Genomic DNA, 24,464 nt, shown 5'->3' with positions numbered 1-24,464 from the left:
ACTAGACATGAAATGAAAGTCTGATCATTTGTATTTGGGCCTAAATTTAGGTTATTGTGATACAGAAACTGCCCTGCAGCCTCTTTTGTTCTTCCCAAAGCAATCTGAGTCACTGCTGGGGAAGAGCAGCCTCATCTGACTGACAGTTGTGTTTTAGCATTGTCAGCTAACAAGCCAGCAGGAAAATTAACCTAAGCAATCACATTTCATATCACTCTGGCTTCTATGGGATTGCTTCATTTTGTAGTGGATTGGACGCTGAAAGTAACCTACACAAATACAATGTCACAGCCCCAGCACACAATGTTTTAAAAGACCAAGCAGTGTGGTCATCAAACATGGCTGTCAGAGGGTGCTTTACATAATGTGAAATACCTTCACTGAGTAGGTGATGGTAATATCAAAATAAAATGGATATTGATGGGCATTGGTTTCAGGAAACTGCATTGTGTTGCACTCTGTGAATTTTCCTGCATCACTTCTGTATCAAGTTTGTAATAAGTGCAGTTGTGTGAAGTGTGCACTGAAAATGTCTCTTTCTCTTTGTGTCACTGACTTCCCTGTAGCTGTGCACTGCTCATCTGCCCAGCCTATCAGATGCCCCCAGTCACTACCAGGCAGTGTGTCGGGCTCTGTACACAGAAACCAGGGAGCTACGCACTTTCCTGGCGAAGATCAAGAGTGCCAAAGAGGTGGGTCTCTATCATCATTATCAGCATCATCATCATCATCATCATCATCAGCATCAAGGCTGTGGGCTTATAGAGCTCTTCTCAGACATTAGTTGCAGTTGAAACCGTCAGATTTGTGTTGACAACACATTATGTAAAAAACACAAACTAAGCTTACTGCATATGAGTTATGGGGGTCCCCTTTAGTGAAGGGTTATGAGATGATCACTGACCGTTATGCAGCCCATGAAGGACGTAGCAAGGCATCACTTCAGGAGATTTAGCACTGTGACCGTACATGCCACATACACCCCACTAATCAACATGAATTTCACATCACTGACAGGGGCAATGTCAGCACCGTGGGACTGCTGGTTTTATTCCAATAGTTAGTAGATACAACAGCATTCAACTTTAAGCCTTTAACAAAGAAAACACCTCTTATGTAATAACTATAAACCAGTCCAAGTGACTGCAGTTTCCTCCCTGCTTTGGTGTATTAAAGGTTCAGCGGAGCGTAACAGTCACGTCTGAGGGAGCCATCTTTCCTGTTTCAGTGATTAACCGTCACTTACAGAGAAAGGGCTGGATATGAGCGAGTAATAGGCATGGACATAACGGAGACATGTGGCCAGCAGTCAGACAAACAGCCATGTTTCCCATGTGACAGAGCTGATTCTGAAAGGCATCCGTGGTAATGACTGTGGATAAAGAAGTGAATGGACACATCAGTTCATATCCTATATTACTCATGCTATGACAAAGCACTCAATAACTGCCTCACAGCTGATTCTCATTATCTGTATGTATTACTCATTGATTATTACATGCAGGAAAAAGTGGACAGAGCCTGACGCATGTCTTAGATGGTTTACACTAAGTAGAAACTCAGGTCTACAATCCTTAAAACACATTTCACTGAATTCAATTCCTCAAATGTCCCCTCATTTGAAGGATCAGGGGCCTGGCCACTTAAATGAACCTTAAGCTATTAAAGGTCCCAGTCAAAAAAAATTAAAGGCTTTACTTCAGTCTTTTTACGGTCACATTCAGGGTTTTATCCCTTTAAGTTACTTAATACATGCCAATTCCACCTTAATATTAATGTGAAAATCTGAGGGATGTTTTAGTACAAAATCAAGGTGTCTGACTGAAACAGAAACAGTGGTGCAGTGATTTCTCAGCACCTGTCACACCATTAAAATAGCACAAGAGTGAGAGTGGAGGTGACATCTGCTCAGTGCAAATTATTAAGTCAGCACCAAATACTGAATATGTAGCAGATAAAAACAGATTTCAAAGGTGTTTTAATGGGAATGAATTCATGATAATGAAATATATGATAATCTGATTATTTAAGTTAATGTGAAACTTTGAACTGAGCATCCTCCTGTGTGTTACTGTCTGCCCGGTGGTGTGTACACTGGGGTACGTTAAGGGTTACTAACAAGATAATTGGTATTTTGTTAAATATTAAAGATCATTTAACCAGTAATGTCCATATAACAGAGGCTCACTCCTGACAGCAGCTATAGCTCAAAGAAACCTTACACATCTTTAATTTTTCATTTTTCATGTTCACATTATGCATTTTCTATTGATGAACAAATTTATTATCTAAAGTAGAGGTTTTCCCATCACACCCAACGTAAGAAATATCAGTATGCACTGTTACGTCCCTTTGGTGGAGTCTAGGGGTGAACAGGGACAGTAAACAGGACAATCAAGGTTTTTTAATGAGCCAGAGGGTAGTTTGATTATTTATTGTACAAACGTAAAACTTTAACACAAAACGCCAAGCGGGGTTAACAAATGTGGGGGGAGAGAGGTGAAGGTGGTGTGCCAAAGGAATGAAAACCAATAAAACAGAATGAGGCCTACCCCTAACTGCTGACTGAAACAAAATACACAAAAGAAAACCTGTCAAATCTGATCTAAACCAAAAACACAGGGTGGCACCCACCACTAACCTAGTGTTTGGAGACAACACAAAACTACGTGGTGGAAATGTAAAGGGTACCCCCAACTTACCTATCCTTTCTCCCCCACACAAACCTTGAAATAACAATCGTAGTCAACACGACACAACACAGGCAGTCTGGTAGGGCAATCAAGGGAAAATGCGAGCGAGATCTCCTCATCCAGGCTCCCCTTTATGTCAACTCCCTGGCAGATGATTGGCCACTCAGACCGCCTGGGGACCAATAAACCGTCCTCCAGTCTGCTCAGGTGCAATCCAATCATCTCATCAGCACCTAGAGGGAAACTAGGTGAGGGAGAAAACAGGAAACAGAGGGAGGAGGAAAACAACAACAAAGAAAAAACACTATGCCCCTGCGTGGCACGTAACACCCCCACCCATACAAGTCCAAACATAATGTTTGGAACCATACTACATCTCAACCTACCTAACTATACAGCACGTGATAGTGCATCAGCAATGATATTTTCTGATCCCTTCTTATGATTTATTTCAAGGTTGTAATTTTGAACAATCAGGGACCAACGCATAAGACGATGATTGTGGTTGTACATTCTTTGAAGGAATACCAGGGGATTATGATCAGTGAAGACCTTGATAGGCTTCGCACTTGACCCTAGGTAAACCTCAAAATGCTGGAGGGCGAGCAAGAGTGCAAGAGCTTCTTTCTCAATGGTGGAATACTTGAGTTGGTGTTTGTCAAACTTGCGAGAGAAGTAGCTCACAGGATGATCGATGCCTTGGTCGTCCTCTTGCAGAAGCACAGCCCCAGCCCCAACTGCACTGGCATCAACTTCCAGTTTAAAGGGCAGAGAGAAATCCGGGGCAGACAGAACAGGAGTGCAACAAAGTAGACCTTTTAGGTTATCAAAAGACTGTTGACACTCACCAGACCAAACAAAGGGCTTTGAGGGACTGGTTAAAGCTGTCAGTGGGGCTGCCACAGAGGAAAAGTTCTTGCAAAAACGTCGATAGTACCCAGCCATCCCAAGGAAACGACGCAGCTCCCTCCTGGCAGATGGTATTGGGAACTCAGCAATGGCCGTGATTTTGGCATTCGCAGGACATACTCGTCCTTGACCAACCTGTTGACCAAGATAGAGAACAGTACCCTTCCCAAACTCACATTTAGCAAGGTTCAAGGTCAGAGATGCAGCCGACAGGCGGTTGAAAACTTCTCTCAGTATGGTCATGTGGCTGACCCAGTCCTCAGAAAACACAACAATATCATCCAGATAGGCCTTACAGTTAGGAACATCCCCCAATACTTTATTCACTAGCCTCTGAAAGGTAGCAGGAGCATTACACAGTCCAAAGGGCATAACCGTGTACTGGAGGAAGCTGTCAGGGGTTACAAAAGCTGATATTTCGGAGGCTTGACGGGTTAAAGGAACTTGCCAATATCCCTTTAACATATCTAGTTTACTAACATATTTTGCAGGACCGATCTCATCAATACAATCATCAATACGAGGCAATGGATGTGCGTCTGGGACAGTGATAGCATTAACCTTGCGGAAGTCAGTACAAAATCTTGGACTTCCATCAGATTTAGTATCCAGGAGACAAGGTACTGCAAATCCATTCTGTACCAGATATTCAAACTCCTTTTTCATGGCTTCTCTTTTGGCTGGATTAACCCGATAGGCCTGCTGTTTGATTGGCATAGGGTTAGTCAAAATAATATCATGAGTGATGGCAGGAGTTTGGGAGGGAATGTCACTGAAAAGGCCTGGAAAATCGGATATAAGCCTCGAAATGTCAGCATACTGGTTATCAAGGAGATAAGACAGAAAGTGAGGCAAATCAGACAATACCTCAGTGTTAGTTAGTCTTGCCCCCTGTGGTGTGGCATTACGCATCACTAAGCCATCATCAGCAGCAGGAGAGCTCCCCTCGGAGATGGATGCCATAGGTGAGACAACAGTCTCACCATAGGATGTTGATGGCCCATCTTTAGCCTCTCGGGAGTGGTACCGTTTCATCATGTTGACATGGCACACCCTGGTCTGTCGCCTGCGGTCAGGGGTTTTGATAACATAGTTGGTGTCACTCAGTTTTTGCTCTACCACATACGGACCTGAAAATCTAGTGGAGAGAGCAAAGCCAGGTACAGGTAGGAGAATCAAAACCTTGTCACCTGGTTGAAACAAGTGAGCCACTGCTTTCTGGTCATGGTGTTGCTTCATCTTTATTTGGGAAGAGGCCAGGGCATCCCTAGCCAAAGAGCAGGCCAGGTGGAGGCGCTCTTTGAGCTTGGCCACATACTCTGGAATGCTTTTGACCTTCTGCTCTGGAATGAACAGATGTTCTTTAAGGACTTTTAATGGACCTCTGACCTCACGTCCAAACACTAGTTCAGCTGGACTGCAACTCAGTGACTCCTGTACTGCTTCACGGGCAGCAAACAGAACAAGGGGGACACCATCATCCCAATCCTTCTGGGAGTCATTGCAGTGCTTCCGCAGCATGGATTTCATGGTCTGATGGAACCGTTCGAGTGCCCCCTGGCTTTCCGGATGGTAAGGGCTAGAAGTTACATGATTAATGCCTAAAGATTTCAGGGCCTGTGCAAACACCTTGGATTTAAAATTGGTGCCTTGGTCGGTTTGGACCACCTTTGGCAGACCAAACACAGAGAAGAACTTTACCAGGGCCTTGGTGATTACTGGAGCAGTGATTTTCCGCAGTGGGACAGCTTCTGGGAACCTAGTGGAAGCACACATTATAGTTAATAGAAACTGATTCCCAGTTTTACTTTTCGGCAGCGGCCCTACACAATCAACAATCACCCTATCAAAGGGTTCACCTGTTACTGGAATGGGACAGAGAGGAGCAGGGGGGATCACCTGATTTGGTTTACCAGCAAGTTGGCACACATGACAAGTACGACAGTACTGAACAACATCAGATTTCAGTCCTGGCCAGAAGAAATGTTTAAGGACCCTGTTATAGGTTTTTGTGACCCCCATGTGTCCCGACCATGGGTGATCATGAGCCAAGGATAGCACCTGGGAACGATAAACTGTAGGCACTACAACCTGATAAACCACGCCCCAGTCCTCATCCTCTGACACATCACTAGCCCAGCGGCACATCAACAGTCCATTATCAAGGATGTAGGCCACTTTCTTCTGCTTTGCGGCTTCCTGACTAAGAACAGAGGAGTGACATTTGATGAGAGTGATATCACCCCGTTGGGCCGTGATGAATTCCTTTCTGGTGGCTGGCAAGTTTTCAACCCCTGGACTGGGGGAAGATGACATAATGTCCACTGGCTCGGCCTCGGAGGGACTGTTGGACTTAGTCACTACATCAGGAAACTGTTCTGCACCCAGAAAAGAATCAGATAAGTCAAGGCCATATTTTCTCGACTGGGCTCTGGTAACCACACAAGCAGGAAAAATATCAGGAAGTGTTTGTGAGGTGTTGGCAGACTCCACGTTCAAATCAGGATGGTCCATTACTTCAGGGACTGGCATAACCTTGCCCCCAGCTAGGTCATTACTCAGTATAAAATCGACACCATTAATGGGCAAAGCAGGTCGTACAGCAACGTTAAAGAATCCATTAACCAAGGAAGACTGAAGATGAATACGGTGCAAAGGAGCAGGTATGAAATTCATTCCAACCCCCTGAATGACTGCACTTGAATGACAGGATGACTTGGAGGACAGAGGTAATATACCTTCTCGGATAATGGACTGAGAGCCTCCTGTGTCTCGCAGCATCTTTACTGGCAGCTGCTCTTTTGGATCCCCTGTAAGTGAGACAAAGCCCTCCAATATGAAGGGTTTGAAACAGGAATCAGGTTCAATGTCATTTTGTGACCTTTCAGTGCCTGGTGGCTTAGTCTTAATTAAGCCCATGCTTTTAGGCTGTGGTAAGTTAGGCTGTGACTGTTTACGTTTCAGAGTGAGACAATCTGCAATAATGTGCCCTTTTTTATGACAATAAAAGCATTCACGAGCCTCACGGGGAGGTGATGGTGGGCCCTTATCTTTCCCTAAAGGAGGGTGGCCAGGATCAGGTCTTCCAGGATGTGATACTAAAACTCTTTCTGAGCGGGAGGAAGACAAAAACACGCTTTTGTGGGTTAGAACAAATTCATCAGCCAAGACAGCAGCTTTAGGCAGTGTAGCTACCTTTTGTTCATTTAGGAACACCACCATTTTCTCTGGTAAAACATTCTTAAAATCTTCCAATAGCATTAGCTGGCGAAGGGATTCAAAACTCTCTTTAACCCCGTTAGCAGAACACCACTTGTCAAAGAGAACACCTTTTTCCCGTGCAAACTCAACGAAGGTTTGCCCACTGGACTTTTTATGGTTCCTGAATTTCTGCCTGTATGCCTCTGGCACAAGTTCATAAGCACGCAGAATCGATTCCTTAAGCACATCATATTGCAAGCTTTCCTCTAAAGAGAGAGATGACACCACCTCTTGTGCTTTACCTACTAGCTTGCAGTGAAGTAGGATAGGCCACATGTCCTTAGGCCAGTCTAACGCAGTAGCAATTCTTTCAAATGCATTGAAGTAGGAGTCAACCTCTGACTCCCGGAATGTCGGCACTAAAGCTACATTTTTACTAACATCAAAACCTTGTTTGTAAAGGTTTGTGTGTGAAATTGCAGATTTCTCTGATGAATGTGGCAACGTCTGCCCAGAAGAAATTCTCAGGGCCTCTACTTCAAGCTGCCGCAACTTGACTTCTTTTTCAGCTTCTATTTCAAGCCTGCGTACCTGGAGTCGAAGGTCATTTTCTGCTTTACGCACCCTCTCCCTTTCCTCTAGCTGAAGGCGAGCTAAGCGAACCTTCAGCCTGGCATCCATACTGGATCCATGGGACCCTGGAGAGAAAGGCTCAAAACGAGGCAAAGTAGCAGGAGGAGCCTCACATTCAGCCATCTGCCCTGTAGGAGTAGCCAGTGCAACCTGTTCCCCTTCATCTCTAGGAGAGGAAACACCTGATCTAGCAAAAGAAACACCATCAAGAGAACTCTCAGCCTTAGGCTGTGTATCGTCTACTGGGACCGTGAGGACATTTAACTCAATTAGCTTTTCCAATATCTTGTTTTTGATTTCCTTTTTAATGCCATACTTTTGTACTGAAATTTTAAAGTGTGCTGCTATAGACAGTAAATCATCCTTGCGACATAAATCTACCTTACCAAAACTGGGATTCTCAATAAAGTCCTGCAGATCAAAACCCATTCTCGTACTCTTTGCCGAAACAACAATGACTCATCAAAACTCTTGATCGTCTTACAGCTCAGGGAAATAGTATCCCGGATGAGCCCCCAATTGTTACGTCCCTTTGGTGGAGTCTAGGGGTGAACAGGGACAGTAAACAGGACAATCAAGGTTTTTTAATGAGCCAGAGGGTAGTTTGATTATTTATTGTACAAACGTAAAACTTTAACACAAAACGCCAAGCGGGGTTAACAAATGTGGGGGGAGAGAGGTGAAGGTGGTGTGCCAAAGGAATGAAAACCAATAAAACAGAATGAGGCCTACCCCTAACTGCTGACTGAAACAAAATACACAAAAGAAAACCTGTCAAATCTGATCTAAACCAAAAACACAGGGTGGCACCCACCACTAACCTAGTGTTTGGAGACAACACAAAACTACGTGGTGGAAATGTAAAGGGTACCCCCAACTTACCTATCCTTTCTCCCCCACACAAACCTTGAAATAACAATCGTAGTCAACACGACACAACACAGGCAGTCTGGTAGGGCAATCAAGGGAAAATGCGAGCAAGATCTCCTCATCCAGGCTCCCCTTTATGTCAACTCCCTGGCAGATGATTGGCCACTCAGACCGCCTGGGGACCAATAAACCGTCCTCCAGTCTGCTCAGGTGCAATCCAATCATCTCATCAGCACCTAGAGGGAAACTAGGTGAGGGAGAAAACAGGAAACAGAGGGAGGAGGAAAACAACAACAAAGAAAAAACACTATGCCCCTGCGTGGCACGTAACAGCACAAAAAGCTAGTCATCAGCAGCTCTGGCACAAACTGACCAAGGGTTGTACTGTCCTAACAGTCTGAGACAGCTGTGCTCGAACACCCTGCTGGCTGACAGGTTGAACTGGGCCACTGTGAGGAGGGAGTGACATGTCTGTGGTACATGACAGACAGAGATGACAATAGCTGGAGACATGCCGACTCTCACTCTGCCAAATGTACTGAGTTCAGGCTCTCAGAGGTGATATTCAGACAGGCATGATAAAAAACAGTCATGTGTGAGGGTCTTGTTTCCAACTTGCCCACATACCACAAAGGATTAATGCCCCCTCGATGCATTAATGGCATGCTGTCTGTTATGGATCATGTGTTCATATTCACAAAGACTTTCCTCAGTGATCGGTGATTAGCAGGGACACACTGCACAGAATCACTTTCAGGCTCCATTTGCAGATAATGGAGAATAAAAATTGCATGACTATTTCATTTCAACAGTAAAAATGCGTCTTAATCACTGATTTCCACTTGTTGAATAGATTTGAATTGTTGCTCAATGAAAATGAATAGGAGCTGATAGTGTGATTCTCTCATCACAGATGCATTATTGACTCATTTTCATTTTCCCCAAGTTCACATTGAGGCTGTTCCTCTTAACACAAAACCACATTCTGTGGTCACACAGGCTCTCTAATTTTTTGTTCTTCTGTCCATTCATGAAGACGTGCAGGCGTCATTCTGAACTTTGTTTTCCTTCAGAAACATTTTGGAGCTCAGCTGTGGGTTGGAACATTTCCCATGAGGAGTGGGGTGTGTGTGTGTGTGTGTGTGTGTGTGTGTGTGTGTATGTGTGTGTGTGTTTGTGTGTGTGTTTGTGTGTGTGTCCTCCACCTCAGGGTTCCTTCCTGCTATGCACTAGTGCTGCTGCCCTTTTAGTGTGCGTAATGCATCTGAATGAATAAAGGGGATTTGGTTGGTTACATAACTCTCTGCTAGAAAATAGAGAGGAGAGAGAGAGAGAGGACTCGTACTGCAGGGTGGAGAGTGCTGAGAAAGAAGCTTAAAAAGGAGGAAATGTAGATACTGCAGTCTTTTTAGATCAACATCACTATGTTTGTTATTTCATAGAGCACTTCTTAAAACAGACTGACACATGTCTTTCTTTCTCACAAGAATTTAAACTGATGTAAGACAAATAAAACATCCTGTTTGAAAACTTATTCTTAAGAAAAGCAAACACTGTGTCACAATTATTATTATTTTATCCTGCTTTGTTGGTTGAATCTTATTCCCCGTTTTAGCCACACTAATGCCATGGCTTTACTGATGGCTACATCAGTCCCTCAGTCTTCTGTCTGTGTGTCCACTATTACGTGGATTACCATGACATGAATGTGCGGACATTCAAGGCCTCTACAGCTCATGGCCCACATGAAAATCTCAGCCCAGATCTGACCTCGTGACAATACAGAGGCCAAATAATACGTTCTCAGAGCCCTTTTTATTTAAATGATAAAGATTGAACAATCATGAGCACACAGTCACACTGAGATAGCAAACAAGTATTTGATGTGGTCCAGCCAGTGAAAACATAAAAGTTCCTATCATTGGCTTACCACAGTGATGGGCCTTAAAATGAGATGAAAAACACAATGAAAGGAGTTTTAAACATTTTTAAAGATTCCTTCATTTTAAAACACTTAAAAACATTATTTGTGTTTTCATTTTCATTTTAATTTTTTTTCATAATGACACCTTTTTACCAAAATTGTACTGTTTTGCAAATGATTTGTTGGACCACTTGCAATACTGCCATGGCCCACTAGTGGGCCCTGACCTACAGGTTGGGAACCACTGCTCTACAGCATGATTTGTAATCACTTTGATGATTCTCAAATTTTTCATGTATCATTATCTGCCAGCATTGTCAGTGTGAGTGTGAGTATATGAGCATCCTGATGTTAGCATTTTGCTCAAATAAGTTAAAAATGCAATAAACACCATGGGAAAACCGTGTGTGTGTGTGTGTGTGTGTGTGTGTGTGTGTGTGTGTGTGTGTGTGTGTGTGTGTGTGTGTGTGTGTGTGACTACATATTCATGAACACATGGACGCACTCAGTCATACACTGTGTGAGCAGGATTCATGGGTGTGGTGTGTATCTTTTGTGTGATTTTGTCACTCTGTTAATATAGCTACATAAACATATATAAAGTGTGTGTGTGTGTGTGGTGTGAGATACCCAGGAGTGAGATGGGCTATAAGCAGCCGTCACACCCCCACCCCCCAGTCTGTTTGGCAGATGGGTCCATCTCTGTCCGTCCACTGCTAACAGCCAAGTTGCTTTGTCTCTCCACAAAGACGCCTCCTGCTGCTGGAGATTCACAGAAGCTGTTGAATTATTGGTGATTCACAGAAACAACTCTGGCTCCTGTTTGCTCATGGTTTAGTGCTGTTGAGAGCTAAAAACAAATAACACATAGAGCAGAGCTACCAACTAGAAAAAATGGGGCCGTAGACATAGTTGGTAATTGCCCTAATTATTCATGAGGACTTGTAGCAGTAAGACTGTTGGTTTTGTCCACACGAGGTTTGTTTTAATTAAAATGCCGTCTCCATCACGTGCAGAGAACACTTCTCAATCAACCTTTTGAAATGGAAATATGTGGCTTTGATGTGATGTGGAGTCATGCTGCTCATACCAATGAGATAATGGGGTTTCAAAGCAAACGCACTAATCTCTCTTTACGCTCTTCACTGGCTGTATTAGCCATGTTTTAATTTAATGGGCTGTTATAAGCCATTAAGCACTTCAGCATAACCTTGTGTAAATGGGCTACTGTATGTACTGTAGGCATGCAGAGTTATGATGCAGAAAAATGCATTATGTTATGAGGGACATTATGTAACTGATGCGTTGAGCCTGCAGTCCAGTGGAGGCAGCTGTTCCCTGGCAGGGTGATGTTGGATTGTGATTTCCCCAGTGGGGTGGGGACTTTGAGATCAGCTGGGCAGACTCCCATGATTGTCTTATCAAACCCACCTCTGCTGTGACGTGAAAAGAAGACCACAAATATGAACCACAATAAACATAGTTTCTGTTTGTGTACTGCTTTAAAATGCTTGCACACGTTTTGTTACATCTTGTTTCCATCTCCTTATCCATCTCTCTCTCTCTCTCTCTCTCTCTCTCTCTCTCTCTCTCTCTCTCTCTCTCTCTCTCTCTCTCTCTCTCTCTCTCACACACACACACACACACACACACATTATTCATTGAACTTTGACAGCAGCAGCAGAGGACTGCAGGTTTAGCTCCTTGTTTCCCACAGACAGGCTGTCGGTCCGGCCCACAGTGTTGTCCAACAGTCTAATGGCCTCACGTTGTGCAGGTTCACACGGGTGTCAGGGTGGAGCAGCTGGGTTTACTGTTGACTGCCTGAAAACAGGGACATGTCCTCACAGAAAAAGTGAACTTGTGTTGAGGTTTTCTCTTGTGTTTGACGGCTGATACGGGTTGTTCGGGAACAAGCTAGCAGCTCTGTGAGGCAAAGGTGCTTCTAAAAAAAAATAATAATAGAATAATGTATGTCAAAATTTCTTTCAAGTAAATGTAAATAGTGGTTGGTAAAACATTGCAGGTTGCTTTGCTAACTCACAATTACATTGCTTACATGCTCGTGTTTACACATTAAAGAGTTGGGGAGTGTGAGGGTCACAACATGACACATGTGCTGTCTCTTTTTTTCCCTTATAGCCTCTTTCTTTCCTGATACCACACACTGTCTTTTCATTTCTTCCTCTATATCCAAACTGTCTCTTTTTCCTTTCACCAGAACCTCCGTAAGATGGAGGAGTCGTCAGGGGAGCCCGGTCGAGACCTGAACGAGCTGCAGAATGCTGACTGGGTAGGCAACAGGACCTCCAGCTTCATCTCATCATTTCTCCATATCAAAGTCTTACTAACCTAAAGCTCAGGGGGTGTTTTTTGGTGTCATATCAACTATTCTTCATCACTGCATGTTTACATAAAGACATCTATACAAATGCATGTACCACTCTAAATAGGCAGTGATAAAAGAACCTCTCAGGAACCATGTTGAGGTGGATAGAACCACTCCCCTTGATGAACCCTCCTTATTCTGTGTGCACAGAGAGGTCAGAGCACAGATGATTGCTATTGTCCACATACATTCACATTCAAAGGGTCATTGGGCTCCCTGCTTCTTCTTTCCCATGCTGCCCTTTGCTTCCTCCGTCAGGCTCGATTCTGGGTCCAGGTGATGAGGGACCTGCGTGAAGGAGTCAAGCTGAAGAAGGTGCAGGAGCGTCAGTACAACCCTCTGCCAATCGAGTACCAGCTCACTCCTTATGAGATGCTCATGGACGACATCAGGTCCAAACGTTACAAACTGCGCAAAGTCATGGTGAGCGTCCAATTCAGAGAACACATACAAGCAAATGCCACTGTTGTTTCAGTCAGCTGTAACACGATGGTCATGGAAAACAGTGCTACGTCATCGGCTGTTTTGGATTAATCTCAGCCATACATGTTGCAATATGCAAATTGGCATCAGTCAGTTTAATCAAGTAGTCATATTCAATTCAGTTGATTGTATAAGTCATTACATCAAACAGCTGCTGCATAATTTGCTGCCTTTAATATCAATTTCAATTGAATATCTTACACATCACATTGAGATGAACATTTTTCACAGTTGTTTTTTTTATGTTTTTATATTTTTATTTTTTACAGAGTAAACAATTGATCAAATCAATGTCACACACTGCTTAATAAATAACCTTGTGAAAAGCATTATTTGTGAGCTAGGTTTGCATGAGTACTTATAAGGTAATTAAGGGATCAAGCAGTTTCTCTCTTTCAGTCATGCTGTTTTATACCCTGTTGTGTTGGCTGTTGTTCCAGGTGAATGGAGACATCCCACCCAGGTTAAAGAAGAGCGCTCATGAGGTCATCCTGGAGTTCATCAGGTCCAGACCACCTCTCAACCCTGTGAGTACAACTAAAGGCAGAGGTTTTAAATATCATACTAGACACCATCCATGCACAGCCAATGAAAACCTTGATCAGTGAGAATAGACCAGTGCACTGCCTTTTAATCAGTAAACATGTCTGATGTAGTTTATGCAGTTATCATCCTGAATCTAAACTCAGATACAACACTTTATAAAAAACAACACATTTAATGCTAATAAACCAAAATACCTTTGACTAATTTTAGATTTTATTACCTTACTTGCATTAGCTAGTTCATTATAATGTATAAATACATTATACTGGAAATAGTCTAGTCTGTACGAGACTATTTCCAGGACTCAATTATACCCCTCATGCTAGTTCAACTACATGGAAATCTGTTGGAAAAATATTATAAGGTTTTTTAAATTACATCAGGGAAGTGGTGGGAGATGTTAGAGACTGTGTGGGTTAAGTAACACCAATCATTTCCATATTGTCTACAGTTGCCAGGTTAGTGCTTTATTGTAAGGAAGTTCATAAACACATTATTAACATATTTGTGGTCCACATTCCTTTTAGATGTGATGCTGTGTATGTGGTTGACCTCTCATTTGAAGGGTGGAATATATCAATAATGAATTGATACAAATAATTCTGGCAGCAGGTAAAAAGGCTTTCACAAGGAAGTGCTAAAAGCAGAGGCACTCATTCTGAGTGAACTGATAGAATTATACACTGTGGACTGAGTATTTTAACTGATTTGATCCAATAAATAATGTGATGTAATGTGTTTTTGCATCTATGAGCTTGCTCTTTATCCTTTTTGTTTTCTTTCCCTTTTTCCTTCCCCCTTTAACCTTTTGTAGTATCTAATGTGAAAGCTCCCATATTCAGCTGTAAATAATTAAAGCTATTGTTATAAAACAAGACCTCTGGAGGAGCCTGGCTATGAAATGATTATCAAACACACTGCAGAATGTTTTGAAAGGATAAGCATATGTGAATCTATTTGTAATAATACTGATGCTATGTAAAATGTTGATTGTGAAATGAATATTAAAAAAAAAACAGACCCCAGTTGATATTTGATATTTGAGAATTGTGATGCAGATATGAAGTGAGCTGGACATTTTACAGTTGCTTGTGCTCTCTGGTAAACAAACTACACAATATACACTCTGTCTCTAATTTATGTTAAACATATTTGTCCTTGTCATTAAAAAACAAGTGCAGCCTGTTGGTAAAAACATGACTGTTGCAGCTTTCACTGCAGTGAGACGTCAGTGAAACGCTGCGTTCATCAGTTCTCTGTTGATAGGAATCTTCCATCAGAAGGAGCAGGTGCTGTTTCAGCAGGCCACTGGAGGAGATGAGGAGGTGCTGAGGATCAGGCCCGCCGGCTCTCTGTTTTCGCCAGTTGTTGTCTTTCACACTAATTACTCTGTGTCATTACGAATCCTTCACCTGTCATCATCTGTGCTAGGTGTCAGCTCGCAAGCTGAAGCCGCAGACTCAGCCTCCTCCCACCCTGCATGAGCGGATTATGGAGGAAATCAAAGCGGAGAGGAAACTTCGACCGGCGTCACCTGACCCAGTCCGCAGGGGAAGGCTGGGTAAGGAAACTCGCCTCAGCTCTTGTTATTTTTATACCTTTGCTGCACACACATGCACATGAAACCATACTTCACTCTAAAAAGTATGTTTTTTTTTATGATGAAGTATGGAGCTGATCCTCCAAACTGCTGAGCATCATGTGCAAATCAACAACAAACAGACTTATCTATTATTTACTACACTGTTATTTGTGCCTCTGCTCTTTGCTGTTTTAGCTAATGCTGCCGAACTTTTCATATTTGTGTTGCAACTAATGCCTATTATTGTTTTGTTGACTATATTGTTTGCAATATAGTGAAGGCTGTACATGAATAATAATGCTAAGTGTCTGCAATTCCATTAACACTAACAATACTGAAGCTATTACTGTTCCTGAAAGGCTGTAATCTCTGACCATTGGCTGTGGTCTATTTAAAATCCTATTATCTCCCAGATCTCAGTGATCTGATACTAGACAATAAGCATGTTATACCCCTGCAAGAAGATGACCTCCTTTTTATGTATTAAGTCTTGCCTTAATTTCTAATCACAGCAATAACCGCCCGATGCCATGACTGTTTCTCGTTGCAGTAATTCGGCCACTTAGCATGTCTTTCAGTTTTGATGCGTCAGGTAAAGTTTCCCTCGCTGCTTACCTGGCTTTTTTATTTTTATTTTATTATCTCTTTCTGTTCTCCTCTGTGTTGTGGCTGCTCATCTGCTCTCCCAGCTCAGACACGCACACACACACACACACACACACACACATCTGCACACATTTCATGTCATGCTTCAGTGGTTGGTGATGGTGGGCTGTGGCCTGTGGAGGTGAAACATGGTGATGTGAGACACAGGTCAGCGGAAGGACACTGATGAGAGCAAACTGATGACACTGTGACATCCTCAGTATTTATACAGGAAATTTGGGAATTTTAACAACTTACATAGTTGGAGTTTATGGTCTGCAATTGAAAACGCATGGCAGATATTTCATATGCTGCTCAATAAAATAGTTTCACAAATTTTAGCATCTAGACCTCAGCGTTGGGAAATAAAATTTACACAGAATACAATTTAATAGATTAAATGAAACATGAGAAATCTAAATAAAAACAAGTTTTTTTTGTATCTCTGTGTATGTTAACAATGGATCAGTTGAGTGGATGCTGTGTAAGGTGTGACACATGCTCAGAGAATTATCTGTAGGGCTTTATGAAGCGTTTTAGCATCTTTGTTTTGGTTTTCCAGACCACAACCTTGGCTCTCACCAGCCTTGTGTCCAGCAGCAGCTGTTTTCAGTGGAAAAGCTCTGATAAATCCACTATATAAAAAGAGAAAGGAGCTAGAAATAAAACATAACGGTACTGGTTGAAAAGGTGTAGTCTGGAGCTGTAGCTTATTACACACAAGCTCTTTACATAATGTCACATAAATCGGCAACTACTCACTACTACCCTCACTACTAGCCAGTGTTTAGTCAGAGAAAATAAGTGAATAAAAAATAGTCTTTTTACACATCACTTACATGAAAATTGCCTTTGGAAGGGATTTCTTTGTGGTCATTACTGACCAGAGCGACAAGTAACACTTTCAGGGCATATATCAACATGTGTCTTAAAATGAACTTAAAACTGCAATTAAATCTCATTACAGTGCACAAGACATTGATTTTTGACTTAAAAGTGTGTCTCGCTATTGATGTCTTCTTTTGAAAAATAAAAGTTATTCTCCATTTTTTAATTCTACAAAATAACAGACACCAAGCTGATTGTTATTGTTCAGTAACATGAGCCAGATTGCATTTACGCTACTCACTGTCCATGGTTTTTGTCAGAGGAGGGGATCCTAACTTCCCATTAGCGTCTGGCTGTCCTAAAGGAGGAGATTAAACTCTGCCTGGCTGATTCAAACACATCATACTGCCTCACAGGCGGACTGGGATATTTAAAGGGCTTTGCTGCTCTGGGTGCTATGGAAGGGAGCCAGTGTTTAGGTACTGAATTAATGCTCCGTGATGGTTTAAGTTATGTAACATTATCCAGCTGAGTTTTATGTATAATATCACTGTTTCTTCTTCTTTAGATTTACTCCTGTTGAGTGCAGCTTATGCTTATGTGCAGTTGTGAAATAACATTACTGTTAGCTCAGCACATTTGAGATCTTTTAATAATGTTGCCGTTCACAACATACTGAATGAGAGGAGTGTTGAGTCGACGGCTCATACAGTCGTTGTTGCCGCTGATCTCTACACACTCAGGAAAAGCGTTGACTTTGCAGACTACACCATCCCTCACACACACTGCTGTGATGTGAATCTCAAGTACAATTGAGCGGCCAGCCTCCCGAATCAAGGACTGAAAAGGAACAGTAACTGTCTCCTCCGTGTCTCCAAGAGTCATCTACTTTATACAAAAGGGTCTGTAATGTGGAGTCTGATCAGGGTGCAGTGTGTGTCGCCTGATGTGCTGCACACAGAATGATGCTCCACCTTCCCTCCTGCTGCAGCCAGTGTCTCCCATCACACCACAAGCTTTATCACCTCATGCTCACTCATTCATACTGTCCAATAATGTGTTGTGTGTGTGTGTGTACAAACCTCCCCTGTTGTACAGAGGGAGCCGTTTGATCCTCCTTCGCTCTGTATTTTATGGGGAGATTGTACATACCCACTAACACTTTAATGACCATGATTAAAGCTCTTGTCTTGTAACAAGAAAAATATGACTTCAAGGAAAAGGTCATCTCACAAGATTAAAGCACTACTGTTACATGATTGCTGGTGATGTACCATGCTTCTTCTGGGTCTGTTTTGTTGTTTGATGGTTGTTGTTTGTCTCTTTCATTCCCCAAAACTGGAACTTCAACATGCCAACAATCTAGAGGAATAGTTGGACATTTTGGGAAATTTGCTTATTTGCTTTTCATGCTGAGAATTAGATAAGAGGATAAACACCACTCTTGTGCCTGTACAGTAAATATTAAGCTAGAGCCAGGAGGTGATTAGCGTAGCTTAGCACACATCCTGGAAAAGGGGGTGGGAGAGCTAGCCTGGCTCTGTTTAAAGTAGAAGAAAAATGAACCTACCAACACCTCTGATCTCCTGAAATCTCCACAGGCTGATCACCTCCTGGCTCCAGACACGGGACAAGAATGATTGTATTTCCCCAAATATCAAACTATTCTTTTAAAAAGAAAAATGTTTCAGCTAAAATGTGCACACTAAATGATAGGATAATGCATTGATCATCACAGATCATCGGGATCTAACGGTACAGGCAAATGATTTTGTAGTTATCCTAATGAAGGAGGTGTCCCCTTTTAGGTTTTGGCAAAACTCGCAGTATGCCTCAGGATTTGTTCCGGGCAGGACTAGGTAAAGTATGAGCACCGCTGTGGTTCAGAAGGCCTTGCTCACCTTTAACCCAGTGGCCTTGTCTGTCTGCCTCCCTGGCTGTAAACTAATATCTCCTCTATTTGAATATTTGAATATAAGCCCCAGCCAAGACACAGGTAGAGTGTACAGTTATGGCTACATACGGCTGGTTTGTCTTTAGGTGTCTGACGGGGTAGAGAGACGGTTAGAAGCAGAAACACAGCTCCTGTTGAGACGATCAGCTCATGTGGTTGCTGAAAGAGACTGAAAGGATCCAATAGATCCTATCAGCTCCGACTCTTTATCTCCCTTTTGCAGCACTTGCTTGTCTCCCCTTCCCACACCCCCTCCCTCCAAACCCTCTTTTCAGGTTTTTCTTTTTTATTTGTTCACTTTGGGTTCCCAGAAATCACAGTTAGAGTCAGGCAGCTCAGCATGTGGTTGGCATTTCTGTGTTTAGACCAATGACTGCTCTGTCGGTACACAATGACCTTGTTAGTGAATTGGAGAATTTGGTTTCAAGGGTTTAGCTCCACCCAACAAATATAGCATGAAGAGATGTCAGGAGAAACGGTCCTATTTTAGGAGTTCAGTGTCTAAATATTTCATTAAAGAGGCATCCATGCTCTGTGTGTAACACCGGCCTGCTCCTTTGCCTCCCCTCAGACCAACTTAACTCACCCCTCCTCCCCCTCTTTTCCCTTGGGATGGGTCTCAAAACTCAGTCTTCTGTAACAGCATTCATCTTTTCCTCTCACCTCATAAATCACATTATCAGAAAAGAACCTTTTTGGAGGGAAGATTAAGGATGCAAGGAATCATAAGAGGAATTGAGATTCGTCTCAAGTGTTTTTTCTCCATATGTCTGAATAACTCTCTGTTGTGTGGCTCTGTACAGATGAGTTTAGTCCGTACATGGGCAGGAGGACTTCCAGCTCTCTGTCTCTAACCAATGGAACAGCGTCTCCCAGACTCGAACCCTCCGGATCCCATTCTGCACCTCAGAGGAAAAGGCTCCTGAAGGCCCCCAGCCTCGCTGAGCTGGACAGCTCCGACTCCGATGTCAGTATGAGTTTGTGTTTGTTTGGATTGTGTGGGTGTGGGATTTTTGGAGAATTGCATCTGGCATGTGCAGAGCAAATAATGATGGAGTTGCTTGTATATTCCATGTATTCAGGATGAGTTTATGGGGCGCAAGTCAGCCAGCAGCTCCAGTGTGGCTACATCTTTGATGGATGATACATCCCCGGAGTCTGCACTGGGGAAGAAAAGTGAGTCAGGAATTATTTCTATATCCCTGTCACAGCTCAGTCATCTGTTCAACTAAACCACACACTGAGAGTGATCGATTAGTTTTAATCTTACAGCCCCACCGGCCATGTTGTTCCAAGATTTCTCTTTGCTGTGTCTGTTTAAATCTGTACTTGAGCCCATCTAAGCTGCCTTCTTTTCCCTCTCGTACATCTCTTATCTTCTGTCTGTGAACACCAGCTCCCCCCATGTTCCTGCCCATCTCCTCCACACCTCAGCCAGAGAGGCGTCAGACCCCCCAGAGGAGACACTCCATCGAGAAGGAAACCCCAACCAATGTACGACAGTTTCAGCCGCCGTCTAAACAGAGTTCCAAGTCTCTGGTGAGTCCGACAACTTTTCCTTCACCATATGTCCTCTTGCAGCATAAAACAAATATTTGAATTTCTTTTAGATCAGGAGAAAAAGTATATAAAACAATTTATAAAAGCACAAATTGTGCAAATCGCAACCCTTGTATCTTTCTCTCTGCTCGTTTTTGTTTCATATTTTGTCTCTGTCTGTTAATCGTTGTTGTGTTGATAAATCCCATTGTCTTGTTTTTTCACCAATGATAAAAAAAAACCACAAACAGTAGAGCAAATTACATGCATCACTGTTTTTCCTCTTTCTGTGGGCCTCTTTAAGGGAGCTGGAGCCTGGGAAGGTTTCAACCCCGGCCTGGTCACACTCATTCTGTCCAGTAACTGAATAAGACAGAGAAATAGAGGGAGAAATGGAGAGTGGGGTAGATAAAAGGAACATCAGGATCTGACCAGGAAGGAAAATGAGGAGGGATTGAAACTAAACACACACTGTCATCTCTCTCATCCTTTTGTTTGTGTGACGTGTCTCTTCCTGGATTATGTTCCTCTCCTCTTTCCATCACCAAATCCAGTGTGTGTGCTCACTTTATCTGTGTTACACTGCAGAGTCCCTTCTCTTCCTCTGTCCCAGACACACACACACACACACACACACACACACACACACACACACACACACACACACACACCTTAACCTTCTCTCGTTCAGGTTGGGACCGTAGCCTCATTTCGTCCCTGGATCCCCTTCCTCCTCCTCCTCCTCCGCCCTTCTCCCTCCACTCTCCACCCTTTGCGGAGCTCCCACCCTATCGAGGCGTTTGCGTTGGGGTTGATGAAGGCAGTTTTTGCTCTGTGCAGGAGCATTTACATCAGTGGAAGACAGTCGGCCAAGGTTTGCCAGTCTGCCCTCAGTCTGTCCTGGCAATAACAACTGTAGCTGCCCATCCTCTCCTAATGCTTCCTGCTTCACTAGAGACCATTCGCCTACAGTAGAGCAGGCTGCTGCCATGGTAGACTGAGTACAGACTGAACTGTGATCATACAATGACAAATATCATTCACTTCACTGCTTTGGATAACATCTTAACTCTCCAACACAAGTAGGTATCCACAGCTAAATTACATCAAATCCGCTCTAGTATAGGAGAAATAATTTGTTTGTTTATTAGTTAAATGTCTGATTTGTCTGATTTGAACCTCTCTTCTGATTGGGTGACTGTTTTCTTTGTGATCAAATAAAAATTTAGCACCTTTCAGCTAAACACTCAGAAACCAAATGCTGCAAGATTGGATGGTGGGTCCAGGTGGGTGGGGCTTGAGGCATGGCTGAGGGCAGTGACTGCTTTGTTGTGACATCACAAAGTTACAGGAGTCCTGACGGCTCATTTTAAGGCTCAGTTTCTTAGTACAGGCTGTGTTCATTTCTCTGTGGACTGAGCACTTTGATATACAGGATTGAAATCACAGTGTTAATATATAACCTAGAACTGCTTTGTAATCAAAAAGAAATAGAAATCTCACTTTATAGAATATGGGACCTTTAAAATAGATTTAAACAAGGGGATGTTGTAGTTCATGGTGCCTTAGGCCTATGGCTTTCATATGTTCAAAACACTGTTTAGGATCCTTTTTCACCATATTTCTGAAGATTTAAAAAATCAGTTTGAAGTTGTCTGATGCTTCTTCCCCTTCTTGCCTCTGGTTTGGTAACAAAGCAGCGTACTGTAGCCGTCAGGGGTCATGAGATGAGCAGGGAATACAGTGCATTACCATGTACAAAAGCAGTCAGTCAGTGACTCATGGTGTGTTACTGTTAAAAAAGCTCTTTACATGATGCCATGACCAGCTGAAAATTATATACTAACATCAGCTCTTTTTCATGATGAGTGTCACCTTCATTGACGTTGACCTTCACTGAGCTCATTGTATTTACATTGTACTGTGGTACTGTAAAACCTTAAAACACCTCAACTATTCACTTTGCTCATGATTGAAACTGGAAAGTAAAACTAAAGGCAGCAGAGATTTGGATCCAACAAAAGCTTTTTCTGAGCCTCAAAGGGCTCATTTGTTACACTTTTAATTAGAGTGAGACAGATAAACTGTCCAATAACAGCTCAGTGAATATAGTTGCTGTTAGGCAACAAGCAATTACAGTACAGAAATAGCAAAGAAGCAAACTGACTGCAAAGCAGCAATGATTTTTTCAGCTTTTTGAACAGTAATACAAACGAGAGGAACAGAGGAAACATAAAGCTAAAGAAACCAGTGTTTTTCTAAACCAATCAGAGAGAATTGTGCACAGATGCTGTGGTTGTGTTCAAACACTGTTCTGTTCTGTACTGGTGGAGTGGTGGTGACGTGTCCACACTGTCTGACAGGGGAGTTCACAGCTGTGTTTACTTTAACAGTTTACCTGTGAGAGCTGCACAGTGGCATCAGTGATCAACACACAGCACACCAACAGATTTTTCAGCATCTCTGGTCACTTCAGTCATGTGAATCTAAGATTTCACCATCATGTCAAGGTTGCTACCAGAGAAGAAAACTGGACCTTGTTTACATCCAAGTTGTTGCTGCTGATATAAGAATGTTTTAAACCTGAACCTGAATCTGAATCTGAACCTGAACCTGAATCTGAATCTGAACCTGAACCTGAACCTAAACCTGAAACTGAACCTGTGCCTGAGCCTTTAGTGCTCTTCCATTAAGAAAGGTTGAAGATTGATGAGGAGGCTGAGATATCCATACATTTAAACTCCAGGTCAGCTGCTAGAAATGTGATTCTTACATAGACCTTACATAGATATTTTTTTTGACACCCTCCCACCTGATCATCTCCAGGGTTTTGCCATAATTTCAACTCTGCAAACTTTAGCCCACAGTCAACCCTGATGATATCTTCAGGGTTATTTTCTTAGACTTGACAAATCACACAACACATTATACAACTGTTTTCACAGGCCATGTGTTACTCTGACCTTTAGGTGTGAAATCAGTTAACCTTCTATTTTGAGACACCTTGGTAAATTAAAAAGAAAAAAATTTAACACGTTTTCCTTTAGTTTATTGTGTTTAGTTGTTTCATTTTGGTTGTTTCACCACTGGGGGGCAGTGGAACAAGCTGTAAACACAACACTGACATAAAGTTGCAATGGCAAACATACTAGCAGGCAATTGCTTATTTACACATCCAGCAGGCAGAGAGCAACATAGGTATTCATGTAGAGTTAGTTCGACCCTACCCTGGTCACTGTATGAAAGCAAATCCGACATAAGTCCAATGTTCACTCTCCTCTGAAACTCAATGCTCCCACCAGCTAAATTCCAGAAAATGAAACCAGACAATCGTGGCTGTGATTTCCAATCTTCCTCTTTACTGAGAGAAAGTCCTTGTTTCAGAATATTTAATAACTACAAACGACCTACTAGTGAAATTTGTACAACAATGTACAGTGACGTAAATGGTTACAAAAAATATGATTTAACAAACTACTCCAATCAGGCTACAACAGTCCTTCAAGACAGTCAGTTCCCAGTTTGTGATTCCCTGCACCTCTGCTGGAAACGTGTCCTCCCATCACTCCAGTTGTTTGCACATCACAGCTCCACTCTGAATCTTAATCTGGCTTTTTCTTCACTGAGTAATGAGACATTTTTATGACCCAAATGTAGCCTGGACCCACGCAGGCTGCTCTGAAAGGTGCAGAGGGACAGCTGCTTGTGGACTGAATGATAAACACTGAGTCCTGTGTGTTGAATCTCCTGTTGCCAGGGCTGCTCACTGTTGTGTGTGTGTGTGTGTGTGTGTGTGTGTGTGTTGTTGCAGGAGGAGTTCTGTTTCCCGGTGGAGTGTCTGTCTCTGACGGTGGAGGAGGTGATGCACATCAGACAGGTGCTGGTTAAGGCAGAGCTGGAGAAGTTCCAGCAGTACAAAGAAATCTACAACGCCATGAAGAAAGGAAAGGTAACTTGTAGGACAATCTCTTTATGGATCATGTCAAGTGTAAAACAACAAGTGGATACGCAGGGTTGTACCTTTCTTGACTCTGCCATAAGGTAAAGAGAATGAAAGAGATTAGTAGTGTTAATCAAATTATTTAATGCTTGTATTAATTGCTCTTGATTCTAATATTTTCTTCATCTCTTTTTTTCTCGCAGCTTTGCTTCTGCTGTCGCACCAAAAGGTTTTCCTTTTTCACCTGGTCCTACATCTGCGAGTTTTGCAAAAAGTAAAACATTTTAAATCATTATTAAAATTCTGGGCATGATTTTTATTCAGATTA

At 42.6% G+C, this 24,464-nt stretch overlaps 1 protein-coding gene across 5 annotated transcripts in view; it reads left to right on the top strand.

Moving 5' to 3' along the window:
* The window catches only part of spire1b (spire-type actin nucleation factor 1b), a 48,914-nt gene that overhangs the window by 19,774 nt on the left and 4,676 nt on the right, over window positions 1-24,464 (top strand). The window contains exons 4-15 of one of the 5 annotated variants that reach the window (XM_071469239.1): window positions 567-692; window positions 12,452-12,523; window positions 12,684-12,773; window positions 12,878-13,042; window positions 13,543-13,629; window positions 15,080-15,209; window positions 15,781-15,822; window positions 19,461-19,624; window positions 19,740-19,833; window positions 20,054-20,196; window positions 24,008-24,145; window positions 24,340-24,410. In XM_071469239.1, coding sequence (XP_071325340.1) covers window positions 567-692; window positions 12,452-12,523; window positions 12,684-12,773; window positions 12,878-13,042; window positions 13,543-13,629; window positions 15,080-15,209; window positions 15,781-15,822; window positions 19,461-19,624; window positions 19,740-19,833; window positions 20,054-20,196; window positions 24,008-24,145; window positions 24,340-24,410 — 1,322 coding nt within the window. The other 4 variants (XM_071469241.1, XM_071469240.1, XM_071469243.1 and 1 more) reach the window with 4 other exon arrangements.

The sequence above is a fragment of the Trachinotus anak genome, unplaced genomic scaffold (genome assembly GCF_046630095.1).
Source record: "Trachinotus anak isolate AG129_WGS33_773 ecotype Australia unplaced genomic scaffold, CSIRO_AGI_Tana_v1 ptg000032l, whole genome shotgun sequence".
Taxonomy (NCBI): Eukaryota; Metazoa; Chordata; class Actinopteri; order Carangiformes; family Carangidae; genus Trachinotus; species Trachinotus anak.
This window is presented reverse-complemented; position numbering and strand designations above follow the sequence as displayed.